This window comes from Phaenicophaeus curvirostris, chromosome 1 (genome assembly GCF_032191515.1).
Source record: "Phaenicophaeus curvirostris isolate KB17595 chromosome 1, BPBGC_Pcur_1.0, whole genome shotgun sequence".
Classification (NCBI taxonomy): Eukaryota; Metazoa; Chordata; class Aves; order Cuculiformes; family Cuculidae; genus Phaenicophaeus; species Phaenicophaeus curvirostris.
The window spans coordinates 180637618-180660252 of record NC_091392.1 but is presented as its reverse complement, the minus strand read 5'-3'; the positions used below and the strand labels follow the sequence as shown (position 1 = coordinate 180660252).

The window sequence follows — 22635 nt, the reverse complement described above, 5'->3', positions numbered from 1 at the left end:
ATACTAGGAGTAAGCAGAATTCTACAACGAATAGGGGAAAAAAGGACTGCCAAAAAAAGAAAAGATTTGTTTTAGGGGTCAGGTAATACTGGGATAAAGTAAGAACTGCCAAAAGTCAAGCTGAGTTAGACCTTGGAAAGGAAATTAAAACTAATAGTAGAAGGTTGTTTAGCCAGAAAGGCAAAATGGGAACCAAAAAAGAAAAAGTGAAGCTGCTATACTGTAAGGATTGAAGAGATATTAAAGCTAATCTATATGTAGACCCAAAATGGAATAAATCCTTTGCCTCAGTAAATTGTTTTCAATAAAGATGAAGAAATTAAACAGAGGGGCAGAAAAGACAATAGAAATCACTCTGTTCAAGACAGAAGTAAAAATCCTTATGCTGACACTGTTGAGAAACTGCCTCAGAAATCACAAGTACAGACACGTACACTGGCAACCGTTATATCAGGTGGGGACCACACTGCTGCAAAATGGCCCATCTATATGTAAGGAGGGGGAGAAAGTGATAGTAGGTCTTAGTAGAATGGAGAGAGGAGAAAAAGTGAAAGAAGGAAGAGTAATTAAAGATACAGAGTAAATGAAAACTAAACATAGGTAAAGTCTACTGACTTATCTTTCTCAAAGCTAACACATTTTCTAGTGACAAAAAATGTGAAGGATTGTTAAAAGACTTACAGTGCCACTTGAGCAACCTGAAGTATAGAAAACAAAGACTGTGTACAAATTTTAAGGTAGGAAAGAAGCTGGGTAAAACAGAAACAAAGACAAGTAACAGAAAGGGATTGGATCACTGAATTGGATGGAGACCACTACTGGAGTGCTACAAACAATATCTATTCAAAATGTTCATTAGCTGTTAAATAAAGATAACAGCAGGCTAACATTTGTTGAATGTACATCACCGAGTATGAATACCTAAACAGCTTTAACATTGTAAAGAAAAATCCAGAGAATCTTTTAACACTGTGAACATTACAGTACAAGGTCAGGCACACAGCAGCTAACTGTGTCAGTTTATCATAAATCTGAATTCTGCTCAACTAAAATTGCAGTGGAGAAAAAACCAAACCCACCTGTGTGTCTCCCTCATTCACAGTGTGACTGTGAATTATCTGTTTTATCACACAGCAATAGAGGTAAATAAGATTCTAAGATGTAATGAGATAAAGCACTTCCAGTTAAGACAAGAAGGGAAGAATGCCATCATATTGTACTGGTAAAGGTTTTGTCATGTCTAGCCATACATGATTCTGGTCACCTCTTTTGAAACAATTGAATTCATCCTGGAATAGGTGTAAAGAAATGTTCCTGCAATGCTGAGGGAATGGAGAACCCATCGTACACAACCAAATTTGGTTTCACAACATGAAAACAGAAAGGATATATGTCTTCCCTTTACACATTGAGAAAACTAATGTTAGGGAGGTAAAAGAGCCATTTAGATGAAAAAAAAACCCCCACAATTACTATGTTAGCAGAAAAGCACAGGGGAATAAATTGGCCATGAATAAATTCAAGGTGGAATTTACAGGAAGGTTTCTGAGTATCAGAGGAATGAGGTTATAGAACAGTCTTCCAAGAGAAGTAATGGAAATAAAAAAATCCTAATGAGACTTACAGTGAAGAATGGTCAGCGTATGAGAGATTATCCAACATGGTTGTCTGGGAATCCATGACCCAGGAGGTCCCTTTCAGGGTCCTCATAAATTACATATGAAAGAAAAGCTATGAGGTCATATTGTACCATCAACCTCAATAAAACTAAATAAGCAAGGCACAAAGGAGAAGACTGCTGAACAAAGCCATACAATACGTCTCTTTCCCTCCACTTTTTTAAACAGGAATATCAACTGAACTACTCCTTATTAAAAATACAAAGTGTCTGGTAAATATCTTGCATTATTTCAGAATGGCTTTTCACAAGGCCAACTTACTGAATTGTACCCAGTGCTTGGCCTAGTCTAATTTCAGTAATTCAGAGAAATCAAGTTACAACACAATGTATCTGTCAATATCTTACTGTTCTCCTACCTTCAGCGGTGGCTCTTGTGCTGGACTTTTAAGTTCTGGGAGCCTGTAGGACAAAAGATTTTAAGTTATGAATTAAGACAGCTGGATTGCACAGCCTACAACTTATAATTCCTTCCCCACAAAGACTGCTTTGGTTATCACACATGGCATGCATTTGTGAAAAAAAACAGCTCATGGACTCTATTCCTGACTGAGATAACTAAAACAGAGCCAGATACCATACAGAAACATGAGCTAAAAGTTCTTAGATCTGGCAACCTAAACAAGAGAACTACACTTTACTTTTAAAAACTTTGGCTATTAGTAAGGTATCATAAAGTACATAATATCTCTTTAGTGAAGCTGTTAAGCTATGGGACTTCAAATGGCAAATTGCAAATTATTCAACAGGCCACTAGAACCTTTGAGCAGAATTGGACTGAGGGGCATGTGCAGGGTCTCAGAAATGCTTCAAGCCAAGTCTGCTGCTGGAAGGGAACACCAGGATGACGATACTGGCTCATCTTCCCGATTTAAATATAAAATAACAAGCACAGGTTCGATACGTGAAATAAAACCCCAGCAGCACCAAGTGAATAGGGAAAAGGAAAGAGGGCTGGGATCGAGAATTCTATTCCTGACTCTGCTGCTCATGCTTAACAATTCTGTTTTAACTCTTTGCATTTTCTTCCATGCCTTGCTTTAAAATGGGATACATTGCTCAATGTTTTATGATGTAACCATGATAACAGACATATCAGATTTACATATTACATCTCTCCTCTGTCCTATAGTCCTTATATCACAGGAACAACAGAAAGGCATAATCTACATTTGAAAAAAATCACATTCAAGCGTGGCAAATATAGTCTTCATTGTGTCATTCACTGCAACCTTAATGAACAAATATCAGTATTCAACAGAAATGGCCAAAACAATATTAATGTATGCCATATAAAAATACCAGCTAGCTGGAACAATACTTACCCTAAATATTTTAACAACTCTTTGCTCAGATCTTCGGGAATATAGTCTGATACTAACCCATGGGCATACCGCATGTAGTCTTCAGGAACAGAGATGGGAGGGGGAAAGAGAAGAAAAAAGAACATTCACATCATATAGTCACATTACCTTAGCCATATTCCATGCACTACCATAAATCATAAAGTTCAATTAATAGTAAAAGACTTCTCATGGATACACTGTGATGGTTCTCTGTGTTGAGTAGTTTATGTTACATGACACTTGCACGCTTATTTAAAAAGTAAAGACTCACTACACTCACTTTGTCAGCACATGTTATTGATACCTACTCTATGTACTTTAGAAAAGCTGTCCACTTTCTGAGAAAACTAGGTATCATATATTTTTCCAAAGAAATTAAATTTTTAAAACCTGCAAAACTAAAAAGCTGACTCAACGGAACACGCAATCATTAATTTTTAAGCATCTGGATCTTACAATTATTTGGCAAGGTCTTCAGTACTAAAGTACATTTTCTGGCTTCAACTGAAAACAATTAGATGAGACAATGAATCTATTTCAAAGTCTTGTACTTAATTTCAGTACTTTATGGAAAATGCCAAGGCCTATCTAAACATCACTGGCAAGATGGGATAGTTATCTGTGGAAATATGAACGACTAGAAGCTGTTTTCTGTACAGGGCACTCCTGCTAGAAATGGTTTTTCTGTGAGACTGGGTTAAAACAAAAGTGATGATTTTATAACATGAAGTCCTAAAACGGGTCTGTTTTGGCCACATTCTACACAAGCACTTACTGGTCAGGGGCTGGATCTTTCAAGCTTGCAGTTGTTGGGGCTGCTAGGGAGAAACTGCACCCATGCCCAGGAAATATTTGCCAGACAGACATTAAGCTAAAATCTCACCTCTGAATTCTATCTACAACAGGTCAGCTAAATCTATTCATATGCCTACACACTTATGAGAGTTCAGAAGCACATGGTAAACCAGCCTCAAGGTGGTAAAAATCTATTTCTTCAGTGCCAGAGACAGTTTCTTCTTTTTTTTTTTTTAATAAGTAATCTAAAAAGCCCACTGCAGCACTAACAAATTGACACCACCATATGCATTTGAACTATACTGACATTAAATTCTTAGTATATCGCCTGTCTGTACTCCTCCCTCCTTCACTGCCTAGATTCATCAAGGATTTGTCACTCCCTAAACCATCTTTATGGTCAGAAGGGAACAAGAACAATTAAATATGTCCGATTCACCGCTTATGAAAAATATTCCCAGCATTTCAGTCTTTGCATTATGACACTGAATGGTGAGTTGGAGTCAACAGCTATTACTTTGCACTAAATACAAAACGCATTCTCTTTGCATTTCTGCCTTGAAGCAATGTTCATTGACTTCTTTACCAACTTTAAAATACCACTGTTTGCCTTCTAGGCAGTCTGTGTTCTCACCCTAGCCTTGCTGTGCTACTAACCTCCTGTCAAACATCAGGAATACTTGTGCACGTCCCTTTTTTATGTTCCAAATGAAATATTCAGGTCTCACATGTTAAACCTCCCCCGCTTCTCCATTTGCACTCATTATATCCTCCTAGATTTTTGCCCTACAACATCTGTAGATGCTAAGTACACATATCCATCTATTTATAAGGTACTGAAATGTCACGATACCTCTATGAAAGCAATTCTTTACAGAAGTAAATTGCACTGTCACGGCAGCGAAAGGATGAGACAAGAAAATTAGTCTTATTAAAAATAAGTGTTGAGTAAGGTCCACTCGACTTCTTGTTGTTAACCTTGATACATACAGTGGGGCTGCCTCCAAAACTTACCTGCTTTTAACCCCCAGTATTTCCTGTTTCAATGTTGCTCTTTTAAATTTAAAAAACACCTTTTAAAAGACTATTTATCCTCATTAATATAAGTAAGGAAAAAGGTGGAAAAAACACTGTAGATGAGCTATTTAATTACAAATTTCAGAGATAAAGCATTTAAGCATAGTCAAGATGATTGCTCTCAGGATCGTTTTACCTTTCTTTAAAAAAATGGAGGTGGGGAAAAGGATGAAAAGCTACTGTAAAGTTAAAGTCAATTACAAGTTTTGCAGCTTTGCCTATTTTTAAAAACCATATATTACAATCTCTGTTCTATAAAACTGTCTAGTTGCCTCTTAAATCTCATTTATGTTGTTTCCTTTGATATCATTACTTGGTAACTCATTTTCCACTTCATCAGCAAGTTGCTTTGTTTCTCCTTATTTTTCAACAGCATGCAGACTTCCGAATGTCTTTGTAATAAGGAAGAATTTCCTTATGTTCATCTTGTTCTAAACTTTTCTTAATTTTCATTAACATTCTATGAATTTATTCCGAGTTCATTTTCAGGTTTCTTTACACAACTTTATACCCTAGTAACATTCATGACATCACCCTCCCTAGGGAAAAGGTGACCAGAAGCAAATAGAATTACTCCAGACTTTCTGGTACCAGGACTGTCAATTTCAGGGTAATTTAATACCCATATTTTTAAAGTTTTTTCCCTTAATAAACATGTGCTTGTGTGCTCTATACATTTGTCACATAAAGAAATGTTTGGACCACGGAGCTTTTACTCTGTTACTACGACTTCCTAAGATCCCTTCACTTTTTGGAGAATTCTATAAAAAGCACTTGCACGCTAATAAAATAATAACTAAAAAGAAGTCTGTTCTGATACAGATACACTGAGTGGATACTAATATATATTATGAACATGTGTTCTTGTTCCAGTCTCAGTTCAGCAAAGCATTTCAGCATATATTTCACTGAGAAAAATGTATTCTTGAACTAAGGAGAAGCTAAAAGAATCCCAGCTGAGACCTACTGTTAATTACAATGTCATCTGATGAAGATACCAAAGAACTCAGAAAAGTCAAGGCACACAGTCACAACATATATAGAATTTTCTGTATAAGGAATAAATTTACTGCGAAGGCCAATTCCAATGCATTTTAGATTCTAATCATGTGTTTTTTAACTCCACAAATGCGATTTTACAAAAATGGAATTCATTACAATGTTTAGTTTTCTTACCTTCATCAGTATCTGTGATCAGTTTATTACTGATAAATGTAGGTGCATGTACCCTTTCACCTACAGATATATTGTTGCTTTTAAGTGCTTTCACTGTTTGCATGACCTATAGGAAACCACAGAATGAAATGTCTGTATCAGTGTTGTTATGCACATGTTAATGCAGTGACAAAGCTCTTGTAATTTTGTTTCAAGCATATAAAACACTCAAGTTATGGACTGTGGTGAAATTTAATATACATTTGTAATGACTAGCATATGAGCTCAAAAAGCCAAAAAACTAGTATGTCTTTGAACGTGTTGCCTTGACAACACAGCACCAGTCTTGTAACACCCCAAGATGAACTGAGCTACTCAGATGCAACTGCCGTGATTATACAGGTGAGAAATACACCTGCCCAGAGAATAGAGAATGCCTGAGCTCAGCTAGACTGCAAAAGCAATGCTGATGAAAATCAGAGATTAAGGACTTTACACAGGGCATGGCTACGCTGGATTTACAGATAACTGGCAGAGGAAGGTATTTTCAACAACACAAACAGGTACCTGTTCAAATACAAATGTTCAGGTACTCATCGCAAAATAGATATTCCTATGCCTCACCATTGCAGAAAGCAGACCAAATTTTGTGCATCCTTTCATTAACTTAAATGAGAAAACTTCCTTGTATCTCATAATGTATACAATCTTTTTCCGCAAAGTGGCATCATAGTAGGGGCACAAGTGTGTGAGTAAAATGAAAATTGCCTTCTTCACAGCAAAACACAGATCATATCAAGCTTAGCTGTAACACTAATTTATTTTCTGCATGCTGTACGGACCTCTTCAACAGCACATTTGAATCAGGACAGCAGCAACCATACCAGGACCCTTTTGAAAGACTCTGCCAAAACTTGACCAGGAAACCCATTTGTAGCATGAGATCAAGGCATTTCTGTCTCGCTTTAAAGCATGGAAGAATTTAAAAGTTGCAAAAGTCAAAGCTCTCCTCCAGCCCATCTGTGAAGTGAATAAACCTAAAAACAAGCCCCTCACCTTACGCAAAGCCTGCAGAACACAGTGATGAGCTGAACTTCAGCTGCTTCTCCTGCCTCCCCATACTCCATGAACCCTTTCATGCCAACCGCGTTAGAAAGAGAAACGTTAACAAACTTGCCATTTCTCTAATATCTCATCACATTCCCAAATGCAACAACAATACTGTGGCATCTATCCTTCTTGAAGAGGACACAGCTTTCGAACTGAGGCACACCACACGGCTCAAATGCTGATATGCACGAGCTAATAAGCATTTTAATTTTAAACATAAAGGAATTTTTAAAGCAAAAGAGAAATACAATACCTTTTTCTTTAACCACTTCAATGTCTTCTCTTGGCTGTATTTGTGGAATTTCTGACTGCCAATCTCTAAGAAAAAAGAAAGTAAGGGGAATAAAGTCATGACTGGTTTGGATTGCACTTTCAATACATTTAAAATCTCTTAAGTTGCAGATACGGTATCAAGGTTAATTTGCAGCTTACACGTTTGATATCAGGGCAGTAAGTTTCAATAATTTTGGAAATGTGGAAAAATAAACAGACTAAGCTGAAATGCACAAGTCTGAACAAACTGACAATTCTCTAACTAGGCCCTAATCCAGAAAAGCACATATTTTATTTATTTATGTGTAATCTTGGGCTGCTTGAATTCACTAACGCTCTTCTCAAGCTCTCATAGTTTGCCAATGCCAAACCTTCAGTACCCTGTGTCATCAGACTAGTCATTTTACACAGTTCACAACACAAAATGTTGGTTCCATGGCTGCTTTTATTTAAAAACAAAACCAATGAAAAACAAGAAACAAAACAACAAACCTCTATCTCAAATCTTTACTTATGTAATCCTAGCACCTAGTAAGCAATCAGGACTGAGAGCTGCTCCACTCTGAATAAACCGTTGTCCTATCAGTTCTCTGCTCTCTCTTCACAGGGTGACTAAAGTAGAAGTTTTATTTCCATCCCCCTTTTATGAACTTTAACACAGTGTCAAAAGAAAATATAGAATCCAAAACAGTGAGATACTCTCCTTGTGGAAGTACATAATTAATTTATGATTTATTGAGGAACATAAATTAACTCAATGACAGAAGAATTTCAGACACTAGGATACCGTGAACACTTGCTATGCACATGTGATCAGTTACTTGGAGACAGGTAAGTTCACAATACTAAGGCAAAAGAAAGAGAATATAGCAAAGGCTCATGGAAACTTCAGCATAAAAAGTCAGTGTTAAGTCACAGAAAGCTACATTTTGGATATGGAATGAAATGTGTAAGACTATAAAGAGATTTTAGAGCCTACTGTGTTTCAGACTTTTTCTTTATCAGGTATTTCAGTAAGTTTTAATCTCCTGCATATAATTCTTATAAATATCTATATCTGTTTCATGTCATTTACTGATCCAGTATCATATTCCAAAACTCATTCATGAAGTTTCCTTCCTCCTCTTGCAAACAACAACATATTATTTATGATTCCTTCAGCATTTCCTTCTTTGGGGTTTATCTTGGCTCTTTCAAATTGCATACAAATAGCTAACTATTATGTGATCTTTGTGTATGCATGGTAGGGGGTATGGAGAGGTCGAGGAAAGCAGTTGTCAAGATAAAGTTTAAATCATCCAAAACAGTTGTAGAAGAGTAAAATGCAAAAATTCTTCAGAGCAAAAAGAAAGAAATCCTCTAACATACACTTTGCTTCGTAAAGATGATGAGTTGCAGGTAAAGTAATTAGCTGTGACGCTGCTGGCTGCAGTCTTTAGGACTTTGAAGCTTCTAAATGGCTCTGAAAGTGCAGAAAATGGGGGAGACTCTCTGGATACTTGAACCTACTTCTCAAAGAGATAACATGGTTTGGGTCCAAGTACAGTCAGTACAATTCTTGGATTCCTCTCTTATCTAAGAAAGTTCGAGGAAGGGACATCCTCTGGCCACCATCCCCCAATTCATGCTGAAAAGTAATTCTAGTCTGGATTCCGAAGCGGACTCCCCCACAACAGCATGAATCAGAGTGACTCAGTTAGGGAAAGGAAATGTAGAACTGCGAAGCCACATTCATTAAAACGTGAAAAATAATTACACTGAACCCTTCAGAGATCACTTTGTTTGAAAATATTTTGTGTGCTTGACAGTTCTGACTATTAAACTCTAGGAACTGACAATATTTGAGACCTCTGAAGAATTAAAGTGAGTTATGAAAGTCACAAACTGCTGACAAAAGGATTCAATACTGGAACGTGGATTTAACATGTGATGCACATTTGATATTGGTGAGAGTTAGCAACCATGTTTGATAATATGAGTATATATTGGAAAGCCTTTTGTTCCCTAATGTGTCTGGTGCCTATAAAACTGGCCTGAGACATCTGGAAAGATTGGGTTTGAGAAATACAGATGGAATATAAGTGGTTCTACAATTAAATAATATGTTCAGCGATCGGGTAATCGCTATGTAGACTTGGAAGTTTCCCTGATGTATTGTTGAGCAAACTGCCTAAAGCACATTTTAACATCCATTTTCTCAGTGTTTTCCATAACTCTGAAACTCACATGGCCCCTTTTTTCCTAACTTCTGGGAATACAAGTTTGGCAATATTACTTAGTTATTCTAATCAGGTAAGTTTTCTTGGCTCTTCATGTTAATCACATCAGACAAGATCATGAGGCAGTTTTTGCCTAGCAAAATGAAACAAAGAGTAACACTCTAGAACTGGAATTCATAACCCTTTCTTAAACCTTCTCTGTTGTACTTTCTATCCGATGTTTGAATTTATTAGCAAACAACCTGCCTCACCCAGATTTAACAAGTTGTAACACACCCTTTCCCCAACTACTAAAGCAGGTTACTGGTAATTTAATCAGCAAAATGAATTTTCAGTGCCCTTCAACACTGAGGCCAGAGATGGTGGACTTTTCTGCTAATTCAGTAAGTGTAAACTGTGAGTACTCTAGGGTCAGAATTTTTTAGACAGAAGTTATATGCCTTACGATTAAATTAAGAGTGAAATAATTATGTTGTTATGCTCTGCCAAACAGATCAGAGCTGCCGAAGACTCAACACTTCTTTCCCTATAACCCTACTCCTTAAATGAGAAAGGCTACAAAGTGAACAACAGGTCTCAGAGCTAGAAAAGTGTACTTTAGTTATAATATTGGTATTTTTTACAGGCAATAAAAGACATGAGAATATGAAACACATAGAAGTGGACTGAACAGAAAGGTGATCAGTGCATGACAGGCAAGGAAGTGCCAATGCATTTCTTGCATGACAATATGCTTGGTGTTCTCAAAAAAAAGGAAAAACTGCTAAGAACGAGCTCTGCTGTTACTTTCTGCCCAATCCAAACCTGACCAAGAAAAGAAGCAGCAAGCACGTGTAAAGGGGCATCCAAAAACATCACATAAAATTGCTGTGTGCACGTGTGTACAGCTTTCATGACAAAAGCTATTTTACCCTGCCTTTAAAAACAAAAACCTGGAAGTGAATATAACTTCTTTAAGAGTTAATATCATTTGCTGGCAAAATGACACAGACTTAAAGGTGTATATAAAACATTATTAAGAACATTAATGCAAAAGAAACAAGCAGTAAATCATCTTCACTATTGTCTAGCAGAACACAGTCTATCAGAGGATGCTCTGATAGATAACAATGACAAATACAACCTCAGAATGGATACAGAGGTTAGACCAAGATTTAAGACCTTGCTTAGAGCAAATACTTTTTTAAAAAAGGATTATTTTTTTGTTAAGAAGGGAACGTGAACACTGTCCAAAGGCAGCACCGCTGTTTGAAGGAAGTGCCAAAAATAATCCAGATCTTGTCCTACATTCCTATACAGGCTGCTTAGTTTGACAGCCAAGACAATCTGGCACAATTATTCATGTTCTCAGATGGGTGCACAGAAGTATAGAACCCCCTCTTTCACACCTAGCTCCTTAGTGTAAGACAAGTTGTAGGGCACAGCAATTACCTAAAAGCTTAATAACAGTTTTTATTAGAAGTATTTATCACTTCATGGGAAGGCAAAAGCAGTTCTGCAGTTCAGATGTGCCTGTCTTAAAGAAGCCTTGTCAAGAGTAAGAACTCATTCAAAGAAAAAGGGTGCCGGCTCCCAGTCATACTGAACGTAACTAAAAGTTTTCCAAAGGTTCTTTTGGAAGTTCATGAATATCACAACAGCACATAATTCCAACTAGCCCAGTCCCAGCAGAACATAACAAAAGTCTGGCTACCCAGATTTCCTGCTCTGTTGTTAAAGTGATAAGTTTCAATGGAAACATGTCCTGCCGTGAAGTTCAAATTCATCTTCTGGGGGAAGAAACTGCCCTACATTACTGCATATGCACCATATGATACAGAAAATACTTAAACTTGTGCATCTAAATCTTTCAGAAAAAACTCAGAGCCCACTCTACCCTTGATGTTCTATGCAGCAATAAAGAAGTCTGGTGTTTTAATTCTTAGGGTTTTCATTCTTCCATCACATGTCCTTAGTCAATTTCCAATTATCTCTAGATCATATTTCTTCTTATATGTATCAACAACAAGGGCAGAGTGCTTTGTGAAAGCAAATTCCTAACATTGATGGCTTTTAATCTGTGTACCTCAACTCCTTGGAGGAGCTCTACGTGCATATGGGTCAGGCAGCTTTGTCATTTTGCAGTTGGTGGTAGACTCCATGTTCTCACACTCCTGTACCACCTCCTGTAGATCTCCATCTGTGTGTCGGTAAATCTCCGTTCACTAGCATGAAGTTGGCAAGCATAAGGAAAATGCTCTTTGAAGGACTGAATATAAAAACTGACGTCTTGCGTCTCTTGCAGGTTTGCTAAACTGTGAAGATTATGTAATGCTCCTTCCTCTTGCTTAGAAAGCAGATACTGTCCCCAAATAAAATAAAAGCCACCATGCCAATGGGGATGCTGGGCAAAGGTTGAGGACACCATGTGCAGATTTGATACTTCGCTATTTTTTTCCACTTAGGTTTTCTCTCATACACTTATGCATTAATCAAGATTTCTATTTTTAAAAAAAAATAAGTCTCTGAACTTAAACCCACAATGCTAAATTATGCAAAACTAGAAAAATTGTGCTCTCCTTTATCAGCAGCATATTGTCTCTTCTCCAGCTTTTTCCTACTTATTGTTTGAATGCTTTGGGAGAAAGGAAGAAAAAAACCCAAATGGACAACAGTTTACTTGTTCCACACACGACGATACTACAGTAGAGAATTTAGAGAGATGTAAAACTTTCATCAAAAAGCAAAGAAAGTTCACAAAACATACAATGTCAAGCAGCCAGCTCTGATGAGTCTAGCATTTTTATGACACCTACAAACAAGACTGCACAAGTATTTTAGAGCTATACATTACTATCCACAATACAGAAATGACAACTTCTAAGTCTAAGCTTCTGTTTTCAAAGTACAACTTCATCGAGCACTTTGGTAAAGGTATCTTTATTTAGTAAAGAAAAAAAAATTAAATTTGTCTTGGAATGAAGCGGTACTAACAAATCCAGTATTTTTTTTTTGCCCCCCTGTGCCCCTTTATTTCACCTTTTTCTTCTGTTACATGATGTATGTACTGTTTAACATCTGCACACCCCAGCAGCAGTGAGCAGTTAGGGTAGTCTGAGTCTAGCACAACTTGATCGAGTGGCTGGAACTTTCCTTGCTGCTGAAAATACATCAAAGACATTATAAATATATTATTAGCATGTTAAGACACATATACAAGCTACACACATATAGAAATACAAATGCATTCAACAGCCGTGTCTTCAAAATAAAATATTTAAAGAAGACCATATTTTGAATGGTAACATATGACACATTCAGAAACTCATTACAAAGCAAACTATAAATAAAATTTTCAAACCAGTAAATACCTGCAAAATGCTGAACTCTTCAATTACTGCACTTAAAAGACTAATTTTAAAACAACATAGGGAGAAACTAATGTGAAGTACAGTGGGATTTTTTGAAAGATGACATAAGACACAGTAGTCAGTATGTGCCAACAGTGTTTTAGACCAAAACCTGTTGGATTAAACCCAGTGTCGTAACTTTCATCCAAATTTTGCTTTTCCTTCCATAAAGATAAATCTCAAAGGAGCAGGGCAGCTTCTGGAACACAGTATTAACCTTTCACCTCTGCAAAATCAATTCCAGTTTGGCCACAGTATGTACATAGTGATTTTGGCACAACTTTAATAGACCAACACATGACAGAACCATCAAACAAATTTTGCCATTGCCAAACAATGCATAATCATTCAGCACGGTTTGGCACAACTGGCAACCCTCCCTTTGGAAAGATCCTCTAGCGCATCAGTACAAAGACTCAGTGAGCTCTCCAAATTTAGAGAGTGCGCGGACTCAGGAGCCAAAGCTGAAGTCATTATACTGGTCAGCATGAAAAAAAGCATTTCGGTATACTGCTTACTTTATTCATCAATCCTCTTACTAGACAGTCAGAAGCTTAATAAAAGTAACCATCCATTGCTAAATCACCATATAAACAACCAAAATCCAAACCAAACAAAAAAATATTTAAAGTTTTTTTGTCCTGAAAAAGAAAAGGCACAATAATAATTGCAAAAAGAGGGGTATGAGAGACAGATATAAAGCTGCAACAAACTGTTTACTATAGACAATTTACCTGTGCAAACCTGCTTGCGGCCTGAAGCAAAACAGTCGCATTTACATTTTGCAGGGGTAGAGAGCCTAAGCCAAAAGAGTCTGCTGGATAGGAAATGGCTCAGCTCAGAAGACACATTAAGCAACCCTGCATCACACTATCAAAACTAAAGGACAGTGCAAAGGATGATCCTAAAATACCTAATGAATAACTTAGTTCAAGCCAGAAGTGACTGCTGTATTCAAGCTGGTCTCGCATCAGGCATCTGCAGTATAATCCTCAAGACTTCTTGTTACTGAAGAATACACTAGCTTAAGCAGGGCACTGCTGGAATGCATTTGCCCTGAATGAGGACACAGAACAGCTCTATGCCTTTATCTGGCACCATGTATGGCCTAGAAAACAATGTACCAAGAAAGCAAAGGGAAGTACAGGACTCTTCTCATACACAGAAACAGCAGCAGTAGTCCTTTATTCAGGCTACCTCAATACTCTATTACATAGAGGAGATTTACTGTTTCCGTAATTTAAGTTTGGTATAAAGCTTTCAAAGGGATGCTGAATTCAAACAGAGCACAGTGCCTTGAGAATGAGCTAAACTATTCCTGGTAAAATTACTTTGAATGGGCAACCCTGAAGCAAGAACAGACCACAGAAATACAGAATACTTTTCCATATCCTATATCACAAATAATTTAAAAAATAACTACAGAACAACTAGTTGCTATTACAATTGTCTAGCACGACTTTATTTCTTTGCCACACAAAAAAGGTTCTCTTGCATTCTCCACTTGCAATATAATGCAGAAAATAGAAAGTAACCTAGTAGGAAATGCTCTTAGAGCAAAAACTCTTAGAATGCATAATATGAAATTGCTGCCTACATGAAAGAAAAATCAAGGATCAGCATTTACATTTCATTTTATGACCTTTTTTTCCCACAGGCAGATTACAAACAATAAATTAGTAACTTTGCTTATGCCTTTTGGTACACTTCAGAAATTGAGGTGTGGTGTTGTCACACCCATGATAAATAACTGAAACCATTTATTAATTATCCAGCTTTTGGATACTTTATCATCCCACTTCTCTTCTGTGATATGGCACCTCTACAAATACTCTGAACAAAAAAGCAATTATTTCCTTTCAAGTTCAAACTGCCACAGAAACATTCCTTCTTCCTCCCTCACAGCATCCAAATTCTTTCCCTTTCTCCTGTTTCCCTAAAAGACTGATCTACTCACGCCTCAGAAAGGGCACTAGTTTGTTTTACTCTGATGGCATCTCATTTTAAATTCAATAGTTCTGAGACAGGCTGTCACAAAAGGACAAACGAGATTCTCTGTTTCTTTTAAAAAGGGGGTGACTTCAGGTTCATTGAGATTGCAAGCTGAATCCTGGAATATATTTTACTAACCAAAAAACTTGAGGTCAACAAATACACTTCTAGGGTGGACATCTCACCACAAGAAGGATGTTGAGGCTCTGGAGCAAGTCCAGAGAAGAGTGACAAAGCTGGTGAAGGGGCTGGAGAACAAGTCTTATGAGGAGCGACTGAGAGAGCTGGGGTTGTTTAGCTTGGAGAAGAGGAGGCTGAGGGGAGACCTTATTGCTCTCTACAACTACCTGAAGGGAGGTTGTGGAGAGGAGGGAGCTGGCCTCTCCTCCCAAGTGATAGGGGACAGGACAAGAGGGAATGGCCTCAAGCTCCGCCAGGGGAGGTTCAGGCTCGACATAAGGAAAAAATTCTTCACTGAAAGGGTCATTAGGCAATAGAACGGTCTGCCCAGGGAGGTGGTTGGCTCGCCTTCCCTGGAGGTGTTTAAGGTGTGGGTGGATGAGGTACTGAGGTGCATGGTTTAGAGATTGGTGGGAATGGTTGGACTCGACGATCCAGTGGGTCTCTTCCAACCTGGTGATTCTATGATTCTATGATCTCTGCTTTAAATATAAATTAAATTTCCATTATTATGGAAGCCCCTTTTTGTAAAATTAACATAACTTCTGCAGAACATGAAGCTAGAAACAATACTTTCTCCTGAGTGTTCCAGTGGAAAAAAAAAAGCTTACCTCCTTGTCTGCCTTTATGAGGTAGTAAAGTATCAGAAATAAGGGGTCCATCGGTGTAACAAACAGCAGGCGCCCATCTAAGTGACAGATATGTAAAAGTAAGCTTAGCACTAGGAGGCACAATACACTTACTTTTTTGCAGCATGTTTCTCAGGAGTGTGGGCAAGAAGAGGAGAATATATTTTTTTCAGTATTTCCCAATATTTCAATAAAATGGGCAGGAAAACAGTATTTGTGATTTCATATTGAAAATACAGAGAGAACTCAATTCTCAACCCTGTCAAACCAAAGCAGAAGCTCCACTGGTCTGCTGCCTTCAAGCACTCTTAGTTTTGCCTTTTTCTGAACTACATTAAAACCAGCAAAATTGAAGCTGCCCTCTATTGGCATACTTGGGTGTAACAGAAACTTGTTTTGAGATGCTAGGTATATCCAGTATATTCTACCTAAAACACTTCTGGCATAAGAGGTGGGCAGGGCAAGAAAGAATTTCAAGAGCTAGTTAAGTTAGAGCTGCTTTCCTTTTGCAAGGGGCGAATCTGCATGCAGTCTCCTAATAGAACCAAATATGTTAAAACAGTTCACAAAATATGTCTCAGTAGGTTGTATTCAATGTTACACACAAAGGAAGAACTTGGTCTGCCATTGAAACAGACACCTCTGCCCATCTGGAGCTCATTGCAGGACAATGGCTTAGTCAGGCTTTTTGTATAATTGGAAACAATGTAACATCAAGGAAAGTAACTAATGAGATCAAATAATTGATGACACTTTGACATTAATTAGCAAACCAAAAGCAAATAAATTTTTTTTGCATTAACTCACATAATTGAGATAATTAAAGAAAAGGAAATACTATTGTGTTGGCCCTAAAACTAGCAAAAGATGGAGTGGGAACAATGTGGTTTCGACAAAGCTGGTACCCAATCCAACATCTGTATGACTAACACGATGCATTGTGTGAGGCAAAGCAAGCACCAGGACTACTTAGAAATATGAAAGCTGTGATAATAAAACCAGAGGGGAAAAGAAACCCGCCAGCCACTTTTTTAAAGCTTCCATTTAAACGCATTCCACTGCACCTCGAGGAAGATATATTTTTATTTGTTCTAAAGACTTCAGACTCACTATAAGTGTATAAAGACCTCTGCCCTTTTCTGCAGATAACAAAATAATTTGCTTTATACTGCAAACACACAACCGTTTTGTAGTGTTCTTCCCCTGACAATTTCAGAGATGTGGCAGCCCTAACATTCAGGAACAATTTTCCCCCCTGTAACTTTTAAAGAAAAATGAGGCAATGATTCCTTAATGCAACTGTTTCCCAAGGGTCAAAATAGAGGTTAGAATGGGAAGAGGAGAATAAAATGTGGACATAATGTGGAACAGAGAGCAGACCCAGTATTTTGGCTCACCCCCAGATGCAGCAAGGAAAAGCTCACAGACATACATCTTGCATTGCTATGTGCACCTGCAGAGGATGTTTAAAAGTTAACGCAGGCTTTGGGATATTATCATTAAAGAAGGCATATGTCTGGCAGGGCTGCTTTTATTTATTACTATAAATGGCCTTTTTTCTACTTAAAAAAGGACAAAATAAATATACCTTTGTCTCCTGAATTAATACCTATTTCTTGGTCTATGGACATGCTGGCAGAGAAACACTACTCCAAGACCACCTTACTGACAGAGGATTGTTAAAGCTGTTGCAAGATGTTACATAAGCTTCCTTCTCATTTGCAGAAACACAAGCTAGGATCAGAGAATGACTGGGATGGTATTAGACAAGCACTTTTTGGGTAGAACACTGAAATGGCACCTTCAGACAGCAGGCCTATCTCTGACATCCTAGCACTCACATATGGAACTACAAAGGTAATTAAAAGAAAGCAAGGCCATACATTCCAACTCTTGGACCTCCAATACACTGCTCTACTTAGCTAGCTAAGGACTTCAAGCCCTTCTTCCCTCCCACGGGATAACACATATTTTACTCACATTGAGGACTTGCAGGTCTGAGTGACAAGGCAAGTGAAGTACTTTATAGCACTTCAGTTTAAATACAATTGAATGATACCCTCACACCCTTCCTTCCTCAAAGACAAATGAACATCTGTCTAATTGAGGCTGCCAAAGGCAGCCTTTTAAAGAGAGACCACAAAGTCCCCAGCCCTGCTTAAATCTATACAGTAAATGAATGTATCAGAAGGTGGGGATGCAATGCAGCATGCCTCAAATGACTAAGAAAAACACCTGTAAATTTACTAGAAAAGAGAGGAAAAGTCTGTATGAACATTACTTTCAGTTGGGGGAAGGATATGTTATATTACTCACCTTGTTGAACGGTCTCACCTATAAACCAGGAACGATATTCCTCATGAAAAACTTTTACTTCAAACAGCTGCTGTGCACCACTATTAAATAAGTAAAGGGTTGCTTCTCCTGTTGAAAAGAAATCTGGTTTGTGTTTGTAAGCCTTCACAAAAATCAAAAGAATACCCAACATATCTGAAGAATGTGCCTTATATACATAGACACACAAACATACACGCATTCTACATAAACTCACTACAAAGAAAGCTCAGGCAAAGAAAACTATTACATACAGATGTTCATTTACCAGCTCTATAAACCAAACTGAATTTGAAACAATAAATAAGATGCGTGAATAGTTTATCTTGCAACACAAAGCCTTTGATCCAAAACCAAATAAAAATCAGTCAAGAAATCAGCTTTTGTCTGTACTGAAGGGGGAAGGTGGAAAACAAGAGAATTCCTTCTCCTTCCATCATGGCTGTCTCTTAAGATATCAGACGTTGTGCTAGAGAAACAAAAGACTGTAACTTCCAAATGACAATTCAAAATAATTTTTTTTGTGTGCATCAAAATGATTTGCTAATGACTTCGTATGGGTAGACAAATAAGGTGAACAAGGAAGCTAAAAACAGTTGCTTCAATGTGCCCATCAGAATCTTAATAGTTTGAAAATGAAAATGAAAGCTCTATTTTAGGCTACCCCATAGCACTGCTCTGCTGTTTCACATTAGTTCTGGGTTATAATGAAAGGGTGATGAACATGTTGCAAACAGGATTGGCATTTTCCATATCTAAAACATCGAATCCCAGAACTGCAGAAGGGGCCACTGAAATTCGGTCAGCTGAGACTGTTGGCTGGACTGGTCCTGTACTGGTTACCAGTGCATCTTCAAGAGACAGAAGCAACTACAACATGGCAGTCATACTCAAAACACATAAATTGCAAAGCTGCACTGACTTGTATATCATGGGCTGGCTCAAAAAAGTCCCAATGTAAGCCCCTGCAAACTGATGTCAGCATTGCTGTTCTTAGTCTGCCAAAATCTGTGGAGGGAGATCAGCTAAAATGGGTAGATACATCTCTTCCCAAAAATTACTGAGAATGCCCTTTTTCCCGCTTTATCCAAGAGGCTGTCTAGATATTTAACCACACCTAAGGATACAGATCCAGTTCTCTGATAATAATATTTTTGGGGAGGAGGTGAGGAGAGACGTGAAGAATAGATATAAGGGTGAGCAGAGGTTTCAAACATTACCACATGTTCTCAACAAGTATCTACACCATAGTTTGGTGAGCACCAGACATCGAACTACTCACAGAAGTATTCACTGAATAGCTTAAGACTTCCACCAGTGAACATGCTAGTCAAATGTGGTAGTAAGCTATGGAATCTTGGGACCATTCATATTGCCTCCTTAATTCCGTATATTAAAAGGACAGTCACCACAGGTTCCCAACAGTGTCATTATACAGGAACTCTAGAGGACTAAGGTTGTTTCCCTTTTAGTTCAGTACTTTGAAAAATGCTTCTTGTGGTACATCTGAATTGCAGACTGACCCGTCGTTTATAGCCTTTGCAAGGGATAGAAATTTTCTCCTTTTCACCTGTCTATAGAAAGGATCCTGCATACTTTTACTTAATAAAATGGTTAGCTTGAATTCTATAGTGCTGAGTGCTTCAGTGCGTATTTATACAATGTCTGGCATCAACTATTCATCTGTTAGACCCAAATGTAAGGAAAATACATTAATAGAGTGTTCTCAGTCCTTCCATTTTTAGATCCTATACTTATAATAGGTGACATAACCAAAAGTTTATGCAGGTCTATAAATAAGTTCCTGTAAATTTTAAGGGAACACATCCAGGCAATCATTGTATTCTACGTTTTCCCCAGAAATGTTTCTGATTCCACAAGGTAAATAGATACCTTCTTTCACAGAGAAAAGCAAATTAACATCTATGGTTTTAAAACATAACAAATTAGAAAGCCAATATAACACAGCAGGTGGGAAAAATCCGTGGCACTGTAAATCTGAGCAATCAAAACCCAGGTATCATAATGAGTCATTTCATGTTCTATATCTATCGGTTTTAATATTAACCTCTTTCAAGAATAAGTACCAGTTACTATATTCTAAAATTGTATCCCAAGACTTTAATTACAAACATACATAAATATGAGCCGTGAATTTCAAGACAAAAACATACAACTTAAATCTATAGAAAACAAATGAGCTTATGAAAAGACAAAAAACCAATATGAGACATGTTTTTCCAGCAAAATATGTTAACCCCAACTAAGGCTTACTGCAAATTTCTGTTTCAGTATCTCTTACTCCAATTATTACATTACTCATATAATAATAACAACACCATCATCATCATTTCAGTTTGCAATATATGAATCTTTTGGTGGTGGTGGGAATCAACCAGAACATTAACAAGGTCATGTCACAATTCCAAAACTTGCCTGTGCCTGGATTGCGCAGTTTTGTAAACAAAGGTTCACTGTCAGGTGGCTTAGGGGGCTCAATAGCAGCCTCTGTATGGGGAGAGGAAGACATTATGAACTTGAAATCAAGAAGTATTTCACATTCTGCCATGCTTTTCCAAGACATTCAGAATTAACTGGACTGACTTTTTTTGAAAATTCACATATTTTCTGCCTAAAAGATATGTGCTTCACCTCAAATTCATCCTACCTGACCAAGGCACTTAAATTATGATTCCAGACTTCCCGGCACTCTTCTATCCCAGGGAAGATAAGCACTGGGGGACTATTTAGATATTGAAAACCACTTCTCACTCTAGAGAACCTTAAGCAAGAGGGCTCCTAAACGTAACATCTCAGTTAAGTGAAATGAACTGATGTGTTGCCTTGATTAGTCACAAAGACAATGAGAATAGTCTGATAGATTAGATCAAGCACAGTGTGGACATGATAAGGTTAGAAGTGCAAAAGGTAAAAATATTTGTGGGAAGAAACAGGCGTTCTCTAAAGCTTTCAAGAAGTCAGATTATAAATGAATATGAGGCAGAAATTGCCTGAATGGTTGTTACTTCTGTGAAAAATATGCTCAGTTGTTTATCTGTTATGTATACTCTTGAAAAATAGAGTGCATTTAATTCTTCCCACAGGAAAAAGAAGCTGAGAGAATAAAGCACCTCTGGCTTAAAATCTCTGACAGTTGTACTTTTTTCTGCTTCTTTAAGCAAAAACCAACAAAAAGCGGAGCCACGAAAGTACAATTTCTCTATGAAATTTTAAAAAAATTTAGAAAGGAAACCGCTCCCACAAGGACGCTGATTCAAGTCTGAGAAAAACACCTACAAGGATCCCCAGTTAATTATATTCTATCCAAGTTCTCTTCGTAGAGAAGTCTAACTTATATTTACGAAAACAACCTCCCACATCTGAGTGAAAAACAATATGACAGCATCATCTTTCTTAGCTTGCACACTGCCAGTTCTGTCCTAGTTCCTTTCACATACGCATTCATCAGAGCAAGGAAAATTACTAAAGCATTTCACATACATAAACACTATCCAAGCCCCAGAGAACAGACTGACAGGGATCAGGTTGATGTTTGTGTTATGATGCTGCTGAAGAAAGCAGCGAGGAGCAGCAGAGTAAGGCTGCACAGCTATTCACAAGGGAGGCTGCTGGAAGGAACAGAAGTGCCACAATGTCCTTCCCCTTTCAGTACCATCCAGGAGGTTTGAAGAGAGGGAGATAGCACAATTCTTTTATTTGGAAAACAGGGAAATAGGAACCTCAAATACAGCCAAAACTAGATGTCCTCCATTCTATCCCTAGCACCTCCAGAAAGAACAGGTGGACTTCTCACAGGCTGTTCACTGGCACTTCAGTGAAAAAAAAGCACCACATAACCCTCAACTTTCACATCCACTCCTGGTTATACAGTTGTGCCACAAACAGCAACTGCTCAGATAAAGACATAAGCAGGGCTTAAAAAGTAAGTGTGTCTTGTGAAAGATTATTGGAAGACAATAGTTCTCAGAGCTGTTTGGAAAACTTACAATCATTTTCTTCCCTTGAATTTTCAGTTGAGTGTTTAGGCGGCTTGAAAAAGTGCTTTAAAAAGTTTCAATATAGGTTGGAGGTTTTTAATGGAAAAAGTCCGTATTTGCTAACCAGACCTGCTTCACATGCTGATACATAAACATACACGGTTGTCAAGCTACATTTGTCCTGGCAAAGGCAAAATTCAAATTTCTAGAGCCATGTATATTTCAATTCTTGACCACAGTTCAACATTACCTTATTTTTTGTTACTTTTTAAAACACTACAGTGATTAATGACAGTGAGAGAAACACACCACATGCATTTACTTTGATGTATTTCACATGAACATGTTAAAATATACACATTAAATGTGACTTTCAAAATTTAAAACAAAAAGCAAAACAGAAAAACCCCAAAGGAACTTTTAGCGCTCACTTGCTCCGCTTTCTTCATGCATAGATTTA

The 22635-nt window shown here is 37.6% G+C and overlaps 1 protein-coding gene across 3 annotated transcripts in view; it reads right to left on the bottom strand.

The window, feature by feature from the left end:
- Positions 1-22635, bottom strand: part of RNASEH2B (ribonuclease H2 subunit B) — a 39553-nt gene that overhangs the window by 5361 nt on the left and 11557 nt on the right. The window contains exons 2-9 of one of the 3 annotated variants that reach the window (XM_069881845.1): positions 20614-20685; positions 18160-18267; positions 15826-15902; positions 12672-12792; positions 7415-7479; positions 6073-6178; positions 3004-3082; positions 2038-2080 (exon numbers count right to left, since the gene is read on the bottom strand). In XM_069881845.1, coding sequence (XP_069737946.1) covers positions 2038-2080; positions 3004-3082; positions 6073-6178; positions 7415-7479; positions 12672-12792; positions 15826-15902; positions 18160-18267; positions 20614-20685 — 671 coding nt within the window. The remainder of the gene's footprint in view (positions 1-2037; positions 2081-3003; positions 3083-6072; positions 6179-7414; positions 7480-12671; positions 12793-15825; positions 15903-18159; positions 18268-20613; positions 20686-22635) is intronic. The other 2 variants (XM_069881854.1, XM_069881861.1) reach the window with 2 other exon arrangements.